Source organism: Benincasa hispida, chromosome 11 (genome assembly GCF_027475165.1).
Source record: "Benincasa hispida cultivar pf3 chromosome 11, pf3_genome.v1.1, whole genome shotgun sequence".
NCBI lineage: Eukaryota > Viridiplantae > Streptophyta > Magnoliopsida > Cucurbitales > Cucurbitaceae > Benincasa > Benincasa hispida.
Genome location: NC_143488.1, coordinates 88,387,615 through 88,407,782, shown reverse-complemented (window position 1 = coordinate 88,407,782; position 20,168 = coordinate 88,387,615). Strand labels below are relative to the sequence as shown.

Here is a 20,168-nt window from a genome sequence, read left to right as displayed (position 1 = left end):
ACGACTTCTACCACGGATGATTACATGGCACCAAGGATGTGGTGACCATAAAAGGGCAAATGGTGTCTTTCAGCGCAAAGGACATCAATGAACTGTACCAGATGAAGGATAACCCCGATGCACCTGGCAACAAAATCATTGATGATCCCACTGAAGAGCTGATAGAAGATGCGATGCGAGTATTAACGCAACCGAACACTAAGTGGACGGTTTTTTTAAAAGGCATCAAAACCCTAGTGTCCAAGACATTGCTCCCTGAGGCACGCCTTTGGGTTTATTTGGTCAAACGGCGACTGATCCCAACTTCCCATGACAAAACAATTTCGAGGGATCGAGTCATGGCCGCATATTGCATTGCACGCGACATTCCAATCGATGTGAGCCAGTTGATCGCAAGAAAAATTCGAGGTTTTGTGGGGCACATAAGAGGGCAGTACTTCTTCCCATGGACGGTTTCAAGTTTATGCCTATCACTGGGTGTGGGCATTGATCAAGAGCCAATGGCAGAAGTTCACAGCCTAATAAACATCAAGATTTTGAGGTTACTCCTCAAAGATTCCCTACACTGCCTTAAGCTCCCTTTGAAGAGGCTCAACATTGATTTGAATGCACCGTAAGAGCCCAAGCCAAGAAACAGCGCAGAGACGACAAGGAAAATGAGAAAATCCAAGATTCAACAATGCAAGATCCAGAACCCTTGGACCCTTTACCCTTAATAATTCGCCTTCCAAGCCCTCCCGCACAACCTTCTTCTTACCTTCCTGAGCACTTTACCAATCTTCTTCTTCCCCTAGATTCTCCAACCGCATACCCAACAGCCCTATCATCGCCTTCAGCATCATCACCGTAACTTCCCCTTCCATCGTCGCATGTTGATAACCCACACGATTTGAGTGAAGGCACTTCTACCCAACCCCAAAACGTCGATGGTGAGGCATCGCAGGCACAACCCACTGTTGCTTCCTTGGCTACTAAATTAGAAGATATGTGATCCCTTCTTGCCCAACAACAACAACTCTTCGCCCAACAGCAAGAGCTCTTCTCTCAACAACAAGCCTTCTTCGGCCAGAGAATTGATGCGGTAATTGAGCGAGTCGATGATTTACAATGCAGTGCTACCATGACAAGGCAGGTGTTGATCAATATTCAGCACAACACTTATACGATTCACCTGTACCAAAGACAGATAGCGGAGCGCAGCCATGAGTATTTTAATTTTGTGACAGTATATCTTCATGGACCCATGGTTCCTCCACATCTCAAGTAGCATTTGATTTTTGCAGAAGCTCTTCAAGTACCACATCCGAACCCTTCTTCAGAACCTCTTGCTCCTCAATAATCTTTACATTTTTTTGCGGCCATTCCGTTATTTTTATTTAATTCATTCTTTTTCTATGTTTAATCTAAATTCTTTGATTCTTAGTACAAGCAAAAACTTTTGTATTGCGTTATTTGTACTTACTTGTATACTTAGTTAATTTTCAATACAACTAAGTAACAATTCTATCCATATGCCTTGGCCTCTTCTTTATCATCCTTTGTCAACTTTGCGATATTCTTAATCTTTCTTTTTGCGTTATTCATTGTGCTGCCATGATGTATAATATGCATACACTTAATAACATTTCCCACACTTTGTATTTTCTAACTAACACTTAGTTAATTCGTGGCTATAGCAATGCTTTACCTTTTATCCTTCAAAATTTTGCTCAAACCTTCTTTTTGAAATTTTGTCTAAGTGTTTGTCTATTCTGTCCAAACAATGCAATGAGGACCTTGCGCATCTCTAAATTTGGGGGTGGGGAAAGTCTGAGCAGATGAGATCAAGAGTATGCGGTCTGATAACTTGTAGAAATACAAGTTATTTATATTACCTTATTCAGATATTGTGGCCAAAAGAGAGAAAATATGCGTTGATTGTATGAAAATTAGCTCAGAAATACAATAAATATAAATTGTCACAATTACACCCACTAACATCGTCAAGATGGTAGAAGAGGATATTTTTACTCTGTTTTGCAGGAAACCAAGTCACCGCTTGCGATCAAGGCTCAACGAGAAACTGAATAACTCATCTCTGTCATATTGCGCCTGTTAATCAACAATGAAAAGACAATTAACGCAACGACGGTGCAATACGACAGTCGATCCCTAGCTGAATTTCAACCGCATGCGGTAATACAAATAACACAGCATGCGAGCAACCGATCGAAAGATGCAAATGAGCAACGCAAAGGCGGAGGATTGCGACACGTGTACAACTAACCGTTGTGAAGATTTGACAATCTGATTGCATAATAGAAGAAATATTTATTCCACCATCTCCGGAATTTCCATAACAAGAAGTGGGGTCCACAAGCCAACAGTAAAAGCTTTTCACCTATAAATACCCCTATAGAATTCAGAGAAAGATATACTTGATACGGGAATAATTGATACGAGGGCTAATTACTACTAAATTACTAAGAGAGAGGTTGAGCTGAGTACTGATCGGAAGAAATCCGGGAAGAAAAGAGACAAGGCCGAGAGGTGAGTCTCAGTGCTATTCTACCAGATCCCTGCCACGAAGCTCTATACTCAAATCCCTACTATCGGTTGAGCAAGCCTGAGAGGGAAGCTCATCCGTCAGCACGATCCATCCACATTGGCAAGTAAATCTCCATCCAGATTGACGCTAAGACGTTGGCATTTATTTGTATTTATTTCTAACTCTATTCATCACTGTATTTCATCTTCTTAATCTCTTCATTCACAAATCATGTATCAGACGCTGAATAGAATATTGAATGTCTCGATCAATTTCATATCCCCTTCTCTGTCTATTTTCGTTCCTTCGTTTATCGCTTTCTTCATAAAGTCTTCTTAATCCCTTGGTAATTAATATGAATTAAACAAGTAACTTACTCTGTGCTAAAGAAATAAGAACGTTTAGCTAAAGCATGCTAGACGGCATCTTCACCTATGAAAGCAGAAGTGAAGATGCCATTCTGATCTGTTGAGAGAAGGTTAGAAGAATGCATTAACTAAAGCAAGAAGTACTTCAAGAGATGGAAGCAACCTTGCGTTCATTACGTTTGTCTCTGTTTCACCACAGAGATGTGGGAGCGCGGCCGATCACCAAGAGGTGTACATCAAGGGAAAAGCGGAACTGTATTTATGCCTTTAACACAATTAAGGTACTTGCGATGTTTGTACTAATTATCTTTTCTCTTTCTATTTCACACATAAGACTTGCCACCACATAACACGATTTTTGTATATCTTCACAATCAGCCTTGACCTCAGTATCTTGTATCATGAAACCTGTATTTTGTATCATCTTAGATTAGATTTACTTTAACGCAATTTATATTATTATCGCATCTTTACCGCTTTACTTTACTTGATCGCATGTTTATATTCTTGTACACAACAAATTTTATTAATTGAAAACCCCTGGTCACATGTATCACAAACATAATGCAATAACCTTAAATAGTCCCTGTGTTCGACCTCGGATCACACCGAGAAACTTGCGGTGAAATTATACTTGGTTTCAATGCAAGGAAACTTGTGACAACGCACTGTATACTACAAGAACATTGTTAATTAACGCATATCTAGAAGTAGTATCACATGGATTTGTATCTTGCGTGCATCTATTATGTGCCTAAGATAGAAACATTCATTCATCAATTTTTGTGTAACAAGTTTATGGCGTCGTTGCTGGGGAACTGATTACGGGGACATGAACTTGCATCATATGCATCCATGCGTTGTGTGACATAAGATCAATTTCTAAGTAACACGGTCATTAAAAAAAAATGCGCTCATTATATATATAAAAGAAATTCATATAAACTCCAATGTCAGCGCAAGGGAAACCTCAAAAACAATCCCAACCTGATATAAGTTAGGTTGTGAAAGAAGCCTGCATGTCACCCGTGGGAGCAAGGCCAAAACGAAGGTAGGTTTCCAAGACCAACGCAATATGAAAAGAGAAAAATGAGAGAGAAAAATAAAAGAATACAAGAGACAACTCCTCTGAAATTCATGAGTTAAAGTTGAGATTGGCACAAAACTATAGTTGGATGTTCGCATGACACCCGTGGGAATAAGCCAAAACGAAGGGTGTAACCATGATCAACAGTCTCTAATAAATGATGCAAAGTTTGACCACCGCATCCAGACGCATCAAGTTGTTTTGACAAGAAGAGGTAAACATTCATTTTAAAACTAGAAAAGCATTTTTTAGCAGGAATTTGTAGTATAGAAGAATAAAGTAGGTCTTTGTTAGGAATTAGCAAGGATAGAAGGAAATTGCGAGGTTAAGTAATGTACCTAGGTTGAGCATTCGAAGCAAACAATCGACGCAAAAATTTAGGATAGGAATTGAGCATTATTGCCTTAGTAGAAGATATGCTTGAGGACAAGCATATATCTAAATTTGGGGGTGTGATAACTTGTAGAAATACAAGTTATTTATACTACTTTATTTAGATATTGTGGCCAAAAGGAAGGAAAGTTGCGTCAATTGTAGAGAAATTAGCTAAGAAATACAAGAATTATAAATTGTTGTCAATACACCTACTGACACCATTGCTATGGTAGAAAAGGATATTTCAAGTCTATTTTGCAGGAAATCAAGTTACCGTATGCATTCATGGCTCAAGAGAAAAAGAACAACGCATCTATGCCGCATTGCGCCAATCATTCAGAAATGAATAGATGATCAACGCAATGACGGCGCATGCGACAATCGATTAAGAGCTAAGCGATCAATGCAACTTCAACCACATGCGGTAATAAAAAACAACACGGCATGCAGGCAAACAATCGAAGATGCAAAAGAGCAACACAATTGCGGAGGATCCAGACACGTGTACAACTGACCATTGTGCATTTCTGATGGGATTGATCGCGTAACAGAAGAAATATTCACTCCACCATTTTCGAAATTTCCATAACAATAAAGTGGGGTCCACAAGTCAGAGAGTCAAAGCTGAGCCTATAAATAGCCTCTGAAATTCTATTGGAAAATATACTTGATACGGGCATATTTTGATATTTGTATATTGAGAGAGAAACCAGTCTGAAGAACCTGATCGGATAAGATCGGGGAAGATTTAAGAGACAAGGCCGAGAGGTGAGTCTCAGGGCAAATCCTTTCAACCCCCACCGTGGAAGCTCTGTACCAAGGTCACTTCTACCGGATGAGCAAGCCTGAGAAGGAAACTCTTCTCTACATTCACTCTATCCGCTGGCAAGCAAATCCACCGTCCAGATCTGTGTCAAGACGTTGGCACTTTTCTTTATTTGTTTCTATCTCTTTATAATCAATTGTATTCATCTTCTTAGTCTATCATTCACACCATGTATCAGACGCTAAATATTAGTATTGGATGTCATGATCATTTTCATCTCCATCTTTATGTCTATTTCTATTCCTCCATTAATCGCTTTCTCCATGATATTTTCTTAATCCCTTGGTAATTAGCATGAATCTAACAAGTAAATTAATCTGTGTTAAAGAAATGAATATGTTTAGCTAAAACATGCTAGACGGCATCTTCACCTGTGAGAGCAGAAGTGAAGATACCATTCCTTCTGTCGAGAGAAGGTTGGAAGAATGCGTTAACTAAAGTGAGAAGTACTTCTAGAGATGTAAGTAACCTTGCGTTCATTACGTTCATCCCTGTTTCACCACAGAGATGTGGGAACACGTCGATCACCGAGAGGTGTATGCCAAGGGAAAGCGGAACCATAGTTATATCTTTAACGCAATTAATGAACTTGCGATGTTTATATTAATTACCCTTTCTATCTCTGTTTCATACATAAAGACTTGCCACTGCATAATACGACCCTTTATATAATTTCACAGTCAGTCTCAAACTCAGTATCATGTATCAGTATCATGTATCTTGTATCATATTAGCTTAGGTTTACTTTTATGCACTTTACTTAATTATCGCAACTTTAATTTACCGCAATATTTTACTTTATCGCAATTTTAGATACCTGTACACACACACACTTTTTATTAATTGAAAAACCCTTGGCCACATATATCACGAACGTAACGCATTAACTACGCAATCCCTGTGTTCGACCTCGGATCACTCCGAGAAGCTTGCGGTGAAATTATACTTGGTTTTAACGCAAGGAAACTTGTGACAACACATAGCATACTACCAACATTTCATTAATAACACATATATCTAGAAGTAGTAACATATATCATAAACTTGTGTTATAATCATCCATGCGTTGTGTGACATAAGATAAATTCTTTGTTATCATCCATTAACGTAGGGAGAGTTATTCACGTTTCCATTTGACGATGTGGACAATGTTCTACAACGGGTAGCCTTGGACACCCTAGCTTAATAACTTTGTTATGTCAGAGGTCGGGACAGAAATACCTAGAAATGAGGAGCATATGGGGTATAAAGATCCAATTTCTAAAATGCCCATCTCAGCCGTTAGAGGCCGTGGAGTTGAGGAACTCCACGAACAAGAAGAAGAAGAGTTAGGTGGGGAAGATGAACATTTTAGAGAGGAACCACTTAGGTTAGAACTTCCCAGTCATCCCCATGAGCAACTCGCTAGTGGTGACACATTAGGTGAGCAGGCCTTTAGAACCGCCACTAAAGCCTTAAGGGTGAACCGTGAATCTGCTTGCCGTGTTAGGCGTTTGAAGAGAACTGTCGATTTCATGTGCAAAATAGACCATTTCTATTATGCCAACATAGGTTTTTAGTTCGACTCGGACTAGCATTGGCCACATATTTTCTCGGTATCTTCTTCATTTTTGCCCTATTTTTCATTTTTCATTTTCTTACTTTCTTTTATTAGCTTTCCAGGATTATAAAATTTTAGACTAACTTTCTTCTTTTCTTATAGCTTTTCTTTTCCTTTCTTTTTATTTTCTTTTCTCCTTTTTTGTAGGAACAACAAAATGAAAGAAAAAGAAAATTTTGATGCAGGAAAAGAACAACAAAAAAACAACAGAAAAACAATAAAAGAAAAAAACAAGAAAAAATTCTACCACTACCTGTTGCGCGAAATCAAGGGAGTTTTCAATTCCCTTTATTCTCGTCTTCTCGCTCATATCCTAGTTTTATAAACATTGAGGACAATGTTTAATTTTTAAGTTGGGGTGGGGTACATTGCATGTTCTTAACATTTTTTTATTTAGGGTTGTAAAAACGAGCCTTACAATAATTTTTGCTCTATGATCTTTACATGTCTGGAACCCTTAAGCACCTAAACTCGGTTATGTGGATTTTATGCTCTTGATTGAATATATCTTAGTTAGGCTCTATTACATTTCTATGGCATACTTTTTTATTCTTTAAAGAAACACAATATCATGATCTTGACATTTTTTCTCTTAGATGACTCATTTTTTCTTTAGCACATGATTCATTCTAAAGCATGTTCATTCATTCAAGAATCACATTCACGTTGTTTGTCATGTCCATTTGTTTTTCTCAATCTTTTGATTATTATCAATGAACTTTAATGACACATTCTCTCAAGCAATGATACAAATCAAATTTTAGGCTTTTTAAAAATATTTTCTAACAAAATTTTGAAACTCATCTTTCAAAAGAAACTTTCTTTTCCTTTTAGCTTCATAGAAAATTCGAATACTTAGTCCTTAGGTTTATTTAGAATCTCAAAACTCTTAGAAACGTAATACCCATTTAATTTTCTTTGTTACCCCAATAGGACAAATTTTGGTCTAAGATAAACTATCTTGTTTTAGAGACAAGTCTAAACAAAGAGGATAAAAAAGGCCTAGGTTTTTAAATAAAAAGAAAAAAAATTGCTAGCACAAAAAGAAAAAAAAAAAGGAGCAAGCTTACTTATTTATCTTAATCTTCACCAATGTGTGTGTGTGCATGGATAGAGGTGAAAAGAGCTACCTCCATCGTATTAGTTAGGACCCGGGAGAAAAGAGCGATAGGTTCCCTGCGGTGTGAGTGTGAAAGCTATCCCTCTAGGTAAAAGAAATGTCAATTACATTTTGTGTGCGTGAGTTTAAAAGACACCATTGTCCTAAAATTTTCTCTCTTTTTTGCAAGATAGGCATACTTTAGATCGATTACCGAGCCAGTGTAGGATAAAGAGGCATTGAGAGTTGGATATAGCCTTTTTACTAGTTTTAGCTTTTAAATAAACTAAAACTGAGTAGTCTTTTCTTTTATGGCTTTACAAGAAAACATGTTTTCTTTTCAAAAATAGGTTTCAAATCTTTGTTAGAAAAATTTTAAAGGTTTAAATGCCCACTTGTATCATTCGTTTGCTTGATTGTTGAAACGAGAGATATGAATCAAATTTTTGTGTAAACAACATGAACATATTAATATTTTTGAATGACTTCTCTGAATGAATGCACAATTAATATGCATGTTTTTGATATTTCTAGTTTAAACTATCTCGGGACGACCAAGAGTTAAGTTGAGGGTGTTTTGTTAGGTCTTTAGAAGACATATATTTTCTATGTTAATTCCTCCAAAATCATGTTGATTATTTTCTTTTAATGCTAATTTTGTAGGTAAATGGTCCCAGAGGCATTTAGGAGTCATTCCGAGAAATTGAGCCAAAAAGGATAAAAAAAAATTACCAAGAAAGTCAACAAAGTTGAAGAGAATCAGATAAGTTACCAAAATTCCATCTAGCTCCAGCGTCACAATCCTAAGAGAAGTGTCGAGCAACGTTTGAAGACAAAAAGCTTACTTTTACTGCAAAACAGGGCATCGTTGCAACGCTCTGGATTTTGACACAACTGTCTCCGCGCACCCGCCTTGCGCAACGCATCGTCAAGGCCAACGTCACATCTCAAGTGCAACGCTTCTTGGCTCTTTTTTCAATTTAGCATTGCAACACTAACCTCAACGTCGCGACATTACCCTACAAGTATAAATAGTTTTTCTTTCATTTTTACAAAAGAAGGAAGCACGATTTCAATGGAGGCTGAAATTTCTCTCTGTATCAATTAGTCTCTATGGTAATTTGGTTTTCTACTTAGGTTATATTTGGATTTCTTTTTGGATTGTAATCAACAATTTGTAATTCTTCATGAATTTGTCAATGGATTTGTGAAGTAATCAATCTTGTTTCTATTTCAAGAATACTTGCAATTCTTTTGAGTTTTTTACTTGTCTTTATCATTTTCAATCTAATTTGAGCATTCTTGAATCTATATTTAATTCTTGAAGCATGTTGAATGATCTATATCTTGAACATGTTTAGCCTAGATGCTTAGATTTGTCACAATCATGATTGAATGTGTTACTTTTAATGTGTTCGATAGAATGTCTAGCAAATATCTACAAGAGGCAATAGTAATTGTGTGTTTAATGGCTATCTTAGGAAGCACTAATTACTAGATTTGAAGAAAATTCGGTTAATTGAGTAAGCTATCTTGACAATTAATTGGGCCAATTGAATCCTAGAACTTAATTTTTGAAGATTTTCTGGACAGTTTCTACGTTCGTGTTCCTTCCGTTTCAACTACAAATGAGGGTTAGAATAAATGTGTTTATTATGTAAATGTAGGATGTGTGTAACTATAGTTTGTTTATTATTTAATGTAATATTGTTAAATCCTTGTGTTGGACTTGCTCACTTAATTGCTTGACCAAGAAAAGCCCAAATGATGAAAATGTCTTCAGCTGAAAAGACCCACGATCCAAAGGCCTTAGTTGATTTGCCCCAAGACCTGGTAGGTAGATCGCATGGCTTTGGTTGCTCCACGACCTTCCAGCTGATGTGCAACACGTAGTAATCACCACTTTCATTGCCTGATGGAAGTGACACCACTCTGATGGGAGAAAAAGGGAAAAATAACAAAACAATCTGAATTTCTTTCTCTCTCTCGTTTCAGGCTTCTGTTTATAGAAGCTTTCTCTTTGTTCTCTTCTTGTTTGATCATTTGCATGAGTTTGCTGTGTGAATGAAGAAGAAGATGAAACATGTAATGTGATAAAGAGAAATAAGGGGAGAAGAGCTACACAGAGATGTATGTGGTTCGGCAATGGAGCGTCTACATCCACGGGAAGGAGAAAAACTTCTATTATTCAAGAGCTAAGTCACTTTTCTTTTACAAATCTTGTAGCTTCCTTGTAAGTTTGTAAAAATAACTCACTACTAAATGTAAATGATGCATATTTATACTTTGAGTTGATACAAGTAGTTACATAACAAATTGTAAAGAAAGTGTAAATAGTCGTTGAAGTCTTGATTTGTATGCTTCAGCTTATTTTTATACTTCAAATCTCCACCTTAAGCTCAACATGCAAGCTTTTCTCCTTCCAGATCTAACTAGTCTTCACCCCTTTTCAGGTAGTTAGAAGTCGATCTAATCAAGACAGTTGAAGAGCTTGAGCTTTGAAACAAATTTGGTAAGCATATCAATTGCATTCTGAGTGGTGTGGACTTTGTGAACTTCGACTTTACCTTTTTCTATTTTTTTGCCTTACGAAATGATATTTTATATCTATGTTTTTCGTCCTTGAGTGGTATTGAGGGTTTTTGGAAAGATGAATGGCACTTTGGTTATCACAGTAGAATGCAACTACTGTTTGATTGATACCAAAGTCCTTCATCAACCCCTTTAACTACAATGCGTCTTTTATAGCTTCTGATAATGTCATGTATTCTGCTTCAGCAGTAGATAGGGTTGTGATTGACTGAAGATTTGCTTTCCAACATAGTAAATTAGGACCATATAAGAATAGATAACCTATTAATGATCTCCTTTTGTCTTGGTCACCTGCAAAATCTGAATCAACATATCCATATAGCTTTAATTCTGTTTCTTTTGTACTTTGATATGTTAATTTATATTGTTTAGACCATATTAAGTATCTTAATATCCATTTTGTTGCTTCCCATTGCCTTTTTCCAGAGTTAGACATGTATCTATTGACAAGACTAGTACAATAGGATAGGTTTGGTCTAGTTGATATCATTAAATACATTAAACTACCTATTGCTTGGTTGTAAGGGATTAATTGCATTTGAGTTAAATGTTCTATATCTGTTTCCTTGGGTGAATTAGCTGAGGAGAGATTAAAATGACTAGCAATAGGTATAGTAACAAACTTAGCATTAGATATATTGAACCTTTTAATAACCTTTTCACAGTAGTTTGTTTGACTGATGATGAGGATAGAGGATGCCCTATCTCTGTTTATTTCAATCCCAAGAATCTTTTTAGACTGACCCAAGTCTTTCATGTCAAAATCTCTCTTTAGAAGATCTTTGACATGTTTTATATCCTCCTTGGATTTCCCAGCTAGCAACATATCATCCACATAGAGGAGTAAATAGACTTTGTCCTTATAGGTAGTTGAATTAACATAAGAACAAATGTCATAGGTACTCCGTTGAAACCTAATACTCTCTATGTAGTCATTGAATCTTCTGTACCAGCATCTAGAGGATTGTTTAAGACCATATATGAATAGCATCTGAAAGAAGACATCTAACCCTTTCCATGATTATTCTATTAAGTCTCTCAGCAACTCCATTCTGTTGAGGAGTAAGTCTAATGGTCCTATGCCTAGTTATGCCCATTTCTTTACAAAATTTATTAAACTCTTCACTACAGAATTCCAGTCCATTATCAGTTCTCAGGTATTTAATTTCTTTAGAAGTTTTCTTCTCTATTATGAGTTTCCATTCCTTAAACTTATCAAACACTTGGTCCTTAGTTTTAAGGAAGTAAACCCAACTCAGAAGTCATCAGTGAAAGAGAGTAAATACCTTGAGCTACTTAGGCTAGGTGTAGGAGCTGGACCCCATAGGTCTGAATGAATATAATCTAAGATAGCCTTTGTGGTATGTTGTGCTTTAGTAAAACTTTGTCTTGTAGCCTTTCCTAAAACACAATGTTTACAAAAAGTTAAATTATCTGAGAGACCTTTAGGTAGAATCCCTTGCTTAGATAAGACTTCTAGGCCTTTAGCACTAATGTGAGATAGTCTCTTGTGCCAAATATCAGCCTCAGTAATCTCATTTGTGGTGGCAGCATATGCCCCTGTCATCATTTCAACTCCTTTAACCACAAATAAGTCATTTACTTTTTTCCCAACAAGTATTACCTTAGAGCCTTTTAGCACCTCAAGGGTTCCTCCTTTTGCCTTTGTATTCACACCCAATTGCATCAAGCATTCCTAAGGAAATTAAGTTTCTCTTAAGAAGTGGAACATATCTTACATTTCTAAGAAGTCTAACAGTTTCATCCTTAAGTTTCGTAGAAACAGAGTCAATGCCTTCTATCTTACAGCCCTGGTTGTTTCCCATGTAAACCATTTCTCCTTCAATTTCTTTATAGGTGTTGAACCATGGTCTCATAGAGGTCATGTGATAGGTGCACCTAGAATCTAGGACCCAATCATGTTTTCCTAGAGGACTTACATGGTTGGATTTATCTAAGGTTGAGGCTAGAGCATCTGAGTAGATATAAGATCCTTTTACCACAGAAGCTTCAGGTTGTTTACCTTTAGAGTCTTTTTCTTTCTCTTGGTTCTTCCTTTTAAGAATAAAATAATCTTTGATTAAATATCTTTTCTTTTTGCAGTATTTACATTTTAGTTTCTGTTTAGGCTTATTTTCTTCCGAATTATGTGGCTTTCTGTTCTTTGAGTGATTTGTTTTAAATTTTCCTTTAACAAATAACCCTTCACCACTAGGATGATCCTTTTTTACAGTTTGTAACTCTAGCTCTCTAGTTCTTAAAGATGATATTATTGTATCGGAACTTATGTTATCCCTTCCGTATTTTAGAGCATTTTTTATTTCTCTGTAGGATTCAGGCAGAGAATTAAGAAGCAATAGGCCTCATTTTCATCTCCAAGTTTCTCTCCTAAGGTTTTGAATTTAGCAACAATTTTCTTGAATTCACCTAGATTATCAGTTAGAGACTTTGATGAATCCATTTTAAATGTAAAGAATTTTTCCCTAAGGTACATTTTACTAGGAATATCCTTTATAGCATATAAGTCTTCCAATTTAGTCCATATCTTATAAGTTGTTTCTTGATCTAAAACTTGCTTTAAAACATTATCACTAAGGTTTAGGATTAATGTACCATAAGTTGCCAGCTCCCAATGTTTTTTTTCTTGAGCTGTCACTGAGGTTGGGAGTGTAGATGGGTCAAGGAGAGCTCTATGAGCCTTCTGTTGGCCTTCCATAGACCAAAATCTCCTCTACCATCGAACTTCCCTACTTCAAATCTTGCTACTGACATCTTAGAGTGAAACTTGAATCTTGAATCTTCAAGAATTGCAATCTTGTAAGTCTTTTTGCTCTGATACCACTTTGTTGGACTTGCTCACTTAATTGCTTGACCAAGAAAAGCCCAAATGATGAAAATGTCTTCAGCTAAAAAAACCCACGATCCAAAGGCCTTAGTTGATTTTCCCCAAGACCTGGTAGGTAGATCGCACGACTCTGGTTGCTCCACGACCTTCCAGCTGATGTGCAACACGTGGTAATCACCACTTTCACTACCTGATGGAAGAGACACCACTCTGATGGGAAAAAAGGGGGAAAATAACAAAACAATCTGATTTTCTTTCTCTCTCTCATTTTAGACTTCTGTTTACAGAAGCTTTCTCTTGGTTCTCTTCTTATTTGATCGTTTGCATGAGTTTGCTGTGTGAATGAAGAAGAAGATGAAACATGCAATGTGATAAAGAGCAAGAAGGGGAGAAGAGCTATACAGAAATGTACGTGGTTCGGCAATGGAGTGCCTACATCCACGGGAAGGAGAAGAACTTTTATTATTCAAGAGCTAAGTCACTTTTCTTTTACAGATCTTGTAGCTTCCTTGTAAATTTGTAAAAATAACTCACTACTAAATGTAAATGATGCATATTTATACTTTGAGCTGATACAAGTAGTTACATAACAAATTGTAAAGAAAGTGTAAATAGCCGTTGAAGTCTTGATTTGTATGCTTGAGCTTATTTTTATACTTCACCTTGTGTATAAATATGAGGTTAATGCTAATGGAAAAGGGACAGATTGTATTTAATAGTCTTCTTCTCCTTCCTCTTTAATGATCATCGATAACCATCAGCTGTTACTCATTCCAAATCCTTGAACGATGTCGCTCTTGTGTGTATGTTTTCTTTTGTTTAATATATGTGAAAGAAGATCAAGAAGAAAGAAGAGAAAGCAAGAAGAAGAAGAAAGGAGAGAAAAAAAAAAAGAAGTAAAAATTTACGTGTGTAGTGTGAACTTATATTTTGTATCGATTGAACTCCTAAATTTTCATAAGTGAATCGATTCTATACCCTTCATCATGATTACCTTTGACAATCATTCATGCATCAATTCTCACACCTATGTAAACTTCTTTCATATATTGTTTTACAAAGTGGACTTTAAAATTGATGCATCGATGATTCTCAAAGTTAGTCATAACTAGGAGTCTAAATTGATTCATTTAAGTTTAGAAGTTAACTGATAAACTTATACAATTAGATTCTCACAAAATGTTTTTTTTTTTTTAAATGGTATATAACAGAAGGTGTAAATTAATATATTTACTAAATTTCAAATTTTAAATTGATACCATTATTAGTCCAAAGTTTTAAAGGGCAAAACTTCATAAATTTTTTAAGTATGAATGGAATTTTTTTTCTTCAAAATTATTAGGATAAAATGCTATAATTGCTTTTTAATACTTTCAAATAGAACCCTAACTTTAAAACCATGAACTAAAGTTAAAGGAAGACCTTTTTAAAAAAAAAATAATTAAAAAATTATGGAGGATGGGGATATGACTTTCTTTCCATAAAAATTAAGCTTAACTAATATGAATTTATACTATCTATTTCAAGATATGAAATTTATGACCAATCAGGCAAAAAAGAAAAAAAAGAAAAAAAAGAAAAGAAAAGAAAAAGCATTTATGACCAAGTAGGCATGAAAGAGAAGAAAAAACATCTCTCTAGCAAACCTCAATGGTTCCCTCCTTGTAAGAATAATTGTCTCAAAGACAATGTCATATAATTTTGAATAAATATATAATCTAAATACTTGAATTGAATCTGAGAATTGAGTTCAATACTACTTTCCATCAAAAATCCAAATATTATCTCACTTTTCCTCCTTTCATTTTCTTTTTTTCTTTTTAAATAAATAAATAACTCATCTATCTTTTTGGCTTTATATACTCTTTTCGAAAAATTCCCATAGGAAAAAAAAAACTTAGTTGGACATACTTACTATCGCTGAAAATAAATAACCTCCTAACAATACTTATATTTAAACTTTCATCTCTGGTTGAACTAATAAATTATCACATTGTTTGTTGGGTTGTTTTCAAATATAGAAAAATGAACGAAAATATTTACAAGATATAGCAAAATTTTAGAATTATCATAATTCTTGTAAATATTTACAACATATCTTGTCCAACATATCTCGTAAATATATCATAATTCTAAAATTTTATTATATCTTGTAAATATTTACAACAGTTTTATCATTTGAAATAATTTTTCTTGTTTTTTTTTTTTTTTTTTTTGTTAAAATTAAAATTTGGTTTCTAAAAGATATCTTTAAACTTTTTTTTTTTCATTTACTCCACGTATCGAATTAATCATTATATTTAAAACTTTTAAAGAGAAAAATGACAACTTTTTTCCTTATAGTCAAATTTTTTTTTTCTTGTTGAGGTCAAGGAGGTTTAAAATTCATCTTGATCAAGTGTGTATATATTATATCAATTGAGCTATATAGATATTTGCTATAACCTCCTGGTTAAGGGATAAATGTCTTATTTCACTAAGTTATGTTGTCATAACTTTTATATTTTAATTCTAAATATGAAATGTTCAACTTTAAAATAACTCATCAATTAGTTATATCACATACAAGAAATTCAAATTTATTAGAATCCCATGTTCATAGGTGTTGATCTTTGTATTTTTAATGAGATAGCTTTACTTCCTCCATTTTCTTGCCCCACTTTTTCAATAGTAATTTCCTCACATCACTATACTAATAAGTTTCTTGAAAGAGATTTATAACTTTATATCAAAGAATTCTAATTAGGTGTTAGGTATAAAATTTCTATTACTATCTTATAAATATCAAACAAAATGACTCCTTTTAAAAGTATAGAAACTAAAACAAACTGTTTGAAAGGATAAAAAAATAATGAATAAAAGTTGAAAATACAAAAATCAAAATTAATCAAATTGATAGAGAGGCCAAAATAATATTTAAAAAAAAATATATTATTTTATTCATTAACTTCATTCCCAAATTTCAACAATAAGGACTAGAACCTATCATATAAACTTCTAAGACTGGTACAAAAATTCTGAAGCCTGAAGAACCAAATTAGAAAGTGAGTAACCTTTAAGGGAAAGAAAACTATATTTTAGACCTTACAAAGATTCTGAATGAATTTTGTACTAATAGTTTTCATACATTTCATCAACTGAGAGACAGCCAAATTCTTCCATCCATTTGGGTATTACAAAGGCATCATTGTACCAAAAACAGAAGTGTTGGCAGAAGCAGAAGCAGCAGCAGCAGAGGGATTGTGGAAATAAACCTGTCAAGAAGCTTTGTAAGAGAATAAAACTAAGAGAAATGGATTTGGCTGAACCATTTCTAGTAACCTACTGAAGGAGTTGTGTACACTTTCAGCCATTTCCTTCCCAAACAGCAAGCTATATGATTCTCCCAATTCTCCATCATGTGAATTTTACCATTTGGGATTTTAAGTATGTTGTGGATGATGATGTATCTCCGTTATTTGCACTGTCTAGGTCGAAAATTCGCTTCGGATAATAGAGAGTTGATGAGGGTTTCAAGTCGTTTTGCTCCAGGACCAGGTTTCAATGCATTAGTACTACCGGTAATCGAGCATGGATCAGTCCCATTTTCGTGGCTTCCAATGCACCAACCACCAGCAACTACCATGTTGGGACGTTTTTGTAGAAGTTGCTTGTCAATTTCATCGAGTACAGGATCTTCTCCAACGAACTTTCTTGCAAATGGAGCATTGCTGTCCACCATCCTTTGCATGTCATTGACATTGAGATGATGAGGATGCTGTTTGGGAGGATTGTCCCATGATATGAAATGGAGGTCGCTGTTCACAGTCGTGTTTTGGAACTGTTGAGCATTACAGATGACGGTGTGAAAGTATCCTTCTGGGGAAGATATGAAGTTTGCATAATACATGAGGACGATTCGAGGTAGGTTTTCCCACCCCCATATGCAGTAGTCAATAAAAGGCCGAGAAAGCGCCATCCAAGCGGAACCTGTGACAAGGCAAGAGTTCATCCGTTCAAAGAAAGATGAGGTTTGTTGGTTTCTAAATTTTCCTCTTTGATTTCTCAGTATCACTGCTGAATTTCAAATGGCAAAACCCAAAAAGAGAGAAAAAATTGATGCAGTACTGTCTAAGATATATGCTAATAAATTCCATCCAAAAAGTGAGCAAAATAAACATTCAGTTGATATTCAAAACAAAACAAAATTGAAAACTCGGAAAATAATAGGCTTTTTTTTTTTAAGAGAAAGATACTAGGAAAATAATGAGTTAAATACAGAACAGAATGTATATTTGCACCTCGAAACAATATACATTAATCTTCGGTAAGAAATCCAACAACTTAATCTAATCTTAACCAAAAAAAGGAAAAAAAATGTAAATATCTACATCCTTCGAGCTGATTTCTTTCTGTTTAATACTATGTTGTCAGTGGTTCCACTCTTTGCATTTTACCTACATGAACTTCCCATCACCAAATCATATTCTAAGCAATTACTTGAGATTTTCCACCATAACTTATAATAACCTTAAAGCATAAGGAAATGTTTCAAAGACATTCAAGTATTATAGTATGAGGAGGAAGATCTATACTTTTGAATGGCCTTCAAATTCTAATTTAGATTAATAACTTAATGATCAAATCATCCTGAAACTTTTGCCACCATTCCCAGGTAATTTCCATTGAAGATGAAAATACAAACCCAGAAAATATCTATTGACTACATGAAGATGAAAACATGTAAACGTTGCATAGTTCCCTGACAGTTTGAACGCAAAAAGAAACAAGACATGTAGGCAATTAAAATGTTCTCCTGGTCTTCTCCTCTGTTCCTTAAGAAACGAAGATAGTACAAATGAGTTGTCATAACTCATATAATTGACACGAAAATCACCGGTTATGAACACAACAGAGGCAAATTATAAAGACTATGTAACAATATCAACTGGATGATCTAATTTATGTTTCTAGAAAACTCAGAAGTCCATTAGCTCAGAACAAATCATTATCAGATCTACATGCATAAGACAATATCTAAATGACAATTCCTATAAAAGGACTACAACAAAAACTAAAGACTTGAAGTTTTCTGTTTCTGTTTCTATCATACAAACATCAAAAGGGGAAAAAATCATTTGTTATCTACAAGAAAGATTAAAAGAAAGAAAACAGAACTCACATAAACCATGGTCATTCAAACATGTGTTCCCCAAATTTTTGTTCTAAGAAACAGACTGTTCTTTTTTCAAAATTTACCTGTAAAGAGTTTAAAGGCTGTTGGCACACTTCTCCGCTGTGTAATCCAAAACACATCAGCCTTCTTCGACATATACAACCCCGGATCAATAATCACTGGTTTAGCCCTCTGACTCCTACAACCATCAAAACTCAATTTCAATACGAACCCTTTAAAAAACAAGCCAAAAGAATCAAAAGAAACACAGAAATACGAAAGAAAAAACAGGTCACTTACTCTTTCCATCCAATGTTACTAGTATGATCAATGAAATTGAGATCACGAGGCAAGTAAGAAAAAGTATGCAGCAGATCTAGCAAAAAAATCCAAAACCCATCAACAAAATTCGTTTATTCATATCAAAAACCCCCAAATAAAACATAATCAACAACCCACCATCTTGTGTAACAAGAGGATAATCCGAAGCACTGAGGTTAATAAACCAATCCCAATCACCACCTTCTCGGAGCAAAATCGCCGCCGCGTGCAATGTATTGGCCACCATAGTCGGGCCACGATAAGTAATAAGATTAGCCTTAGTAATGACTTTCACATTCCCAAATTTCTTAAAAATGGGATGATTCTGCACATAATTTTGCAGATCCAGCCGCTCCTCTGGCGGCGATTCGAGGTCCAAATGCAAAACATACCGATTAATCGGATGGTACAGAGCTTCAAGGGTCCTTTTCAACATGTTGCCCTCTCCGATTGAACCCGAAATTAGGTACGCAAATCGCGGAGGCGGAGGAAGCGATGAAATTGGAACCGGATGAAGCTTCGATTCAACAAAGAACGAACTCGAAACAGCCACCGATTTGTAAAACGGAAACAAAGGGGTCCCTCCGGGAGAGGTCACCATTGAAAGAAAGAGAAGGAACAGAGAAACCATCGAACCTATCGCTAATGGGAAGATCCATCGCCGCTCCATGTTTGGTGGGTGTCTCAAATGCATATAGTAAGTCCTTAATTTCTTCATTTCACCTTCAAAATCGAATTACCCACAAAGAAATTGCTTCAAACATGGGGGTTTTAAGTGCATAAATGGAAAAATGAGTCGAATATCGAGTTGGGTGTTCTTCGATCTCTGCCGAAACTGGATTGGAATTAACACGATTTGGGTTCAATAACGAAAATGAAGGGATTTTGAGTGTTCAGTTGAGAAACGAACTAGAACCCATTTTTTTATATATGAGAAATACACTTTGTATTTCAATTTCTCAGGCTGCCATTGCTCTCTCACTCTTCTCTCTAATCTACCTTTGATGAAAATGGAATAACAGGATTTGGTCTATTTCAACTGTGGGGGAATAGCATTATATAGCTATGAAATTATTTCACTCGACATTTTTCTCTTTGTATGTTACTTTTGTCATTAAAATTTACGTTTCTGATCTATTTTAATGTCTCTTTGACCTATTTTAACATTTGAGCTTAAAATATAGTTTGGTTAATATTTGTCATTATCTTTTTTAAATGGTTTGATTATGGAAGTTGAATATAGTTATCTAATTAAATTTTTATGGACATGTTGATTTTTCATTCAAATTTTCATTATATCATTAAAAACATCTAACATAAAAAAGAAGTAACATAATGTCATTAATAGGAATATAATATAATAAATAAATATG

The 20,168-nt window shown here is 35.0% G+C and overlaps 1 protein-coding gene across 1 annotated transcript; it reads right to left on the bottom strand.

The window, feature by feature from the left end:
• Positions 1–16,234: 16,234 nt before the first annotated feature.
• On the bottom strand, positions 16,235–19,908 carry LOC120091543 (Core-2/I-branching beta-1,6-N-acetylglucosaminyltransferase family protein). Its single transcript, XM_039049627.2, has 4 exons — positions 18,934–19,908; positions 18,775–18,850; positions 18,558–18,673; positions 16,235–17,288 (listed from the first exon to the last, which is right to left on the bottom strand). Exons 1-4 carry the CDS (start codon positions 19,511–19,513, stop codon positions 16,774–16,776), a joined length of 1,287 nt encoding a protein of 428 aa, XP_038905555.1. The 5' UTR covers positions 19,514–19,908; the 3' UTR covers positions 16,235–16,773.
• Positions 19,909–20,168: the final 260 nt, after the last annotated feature.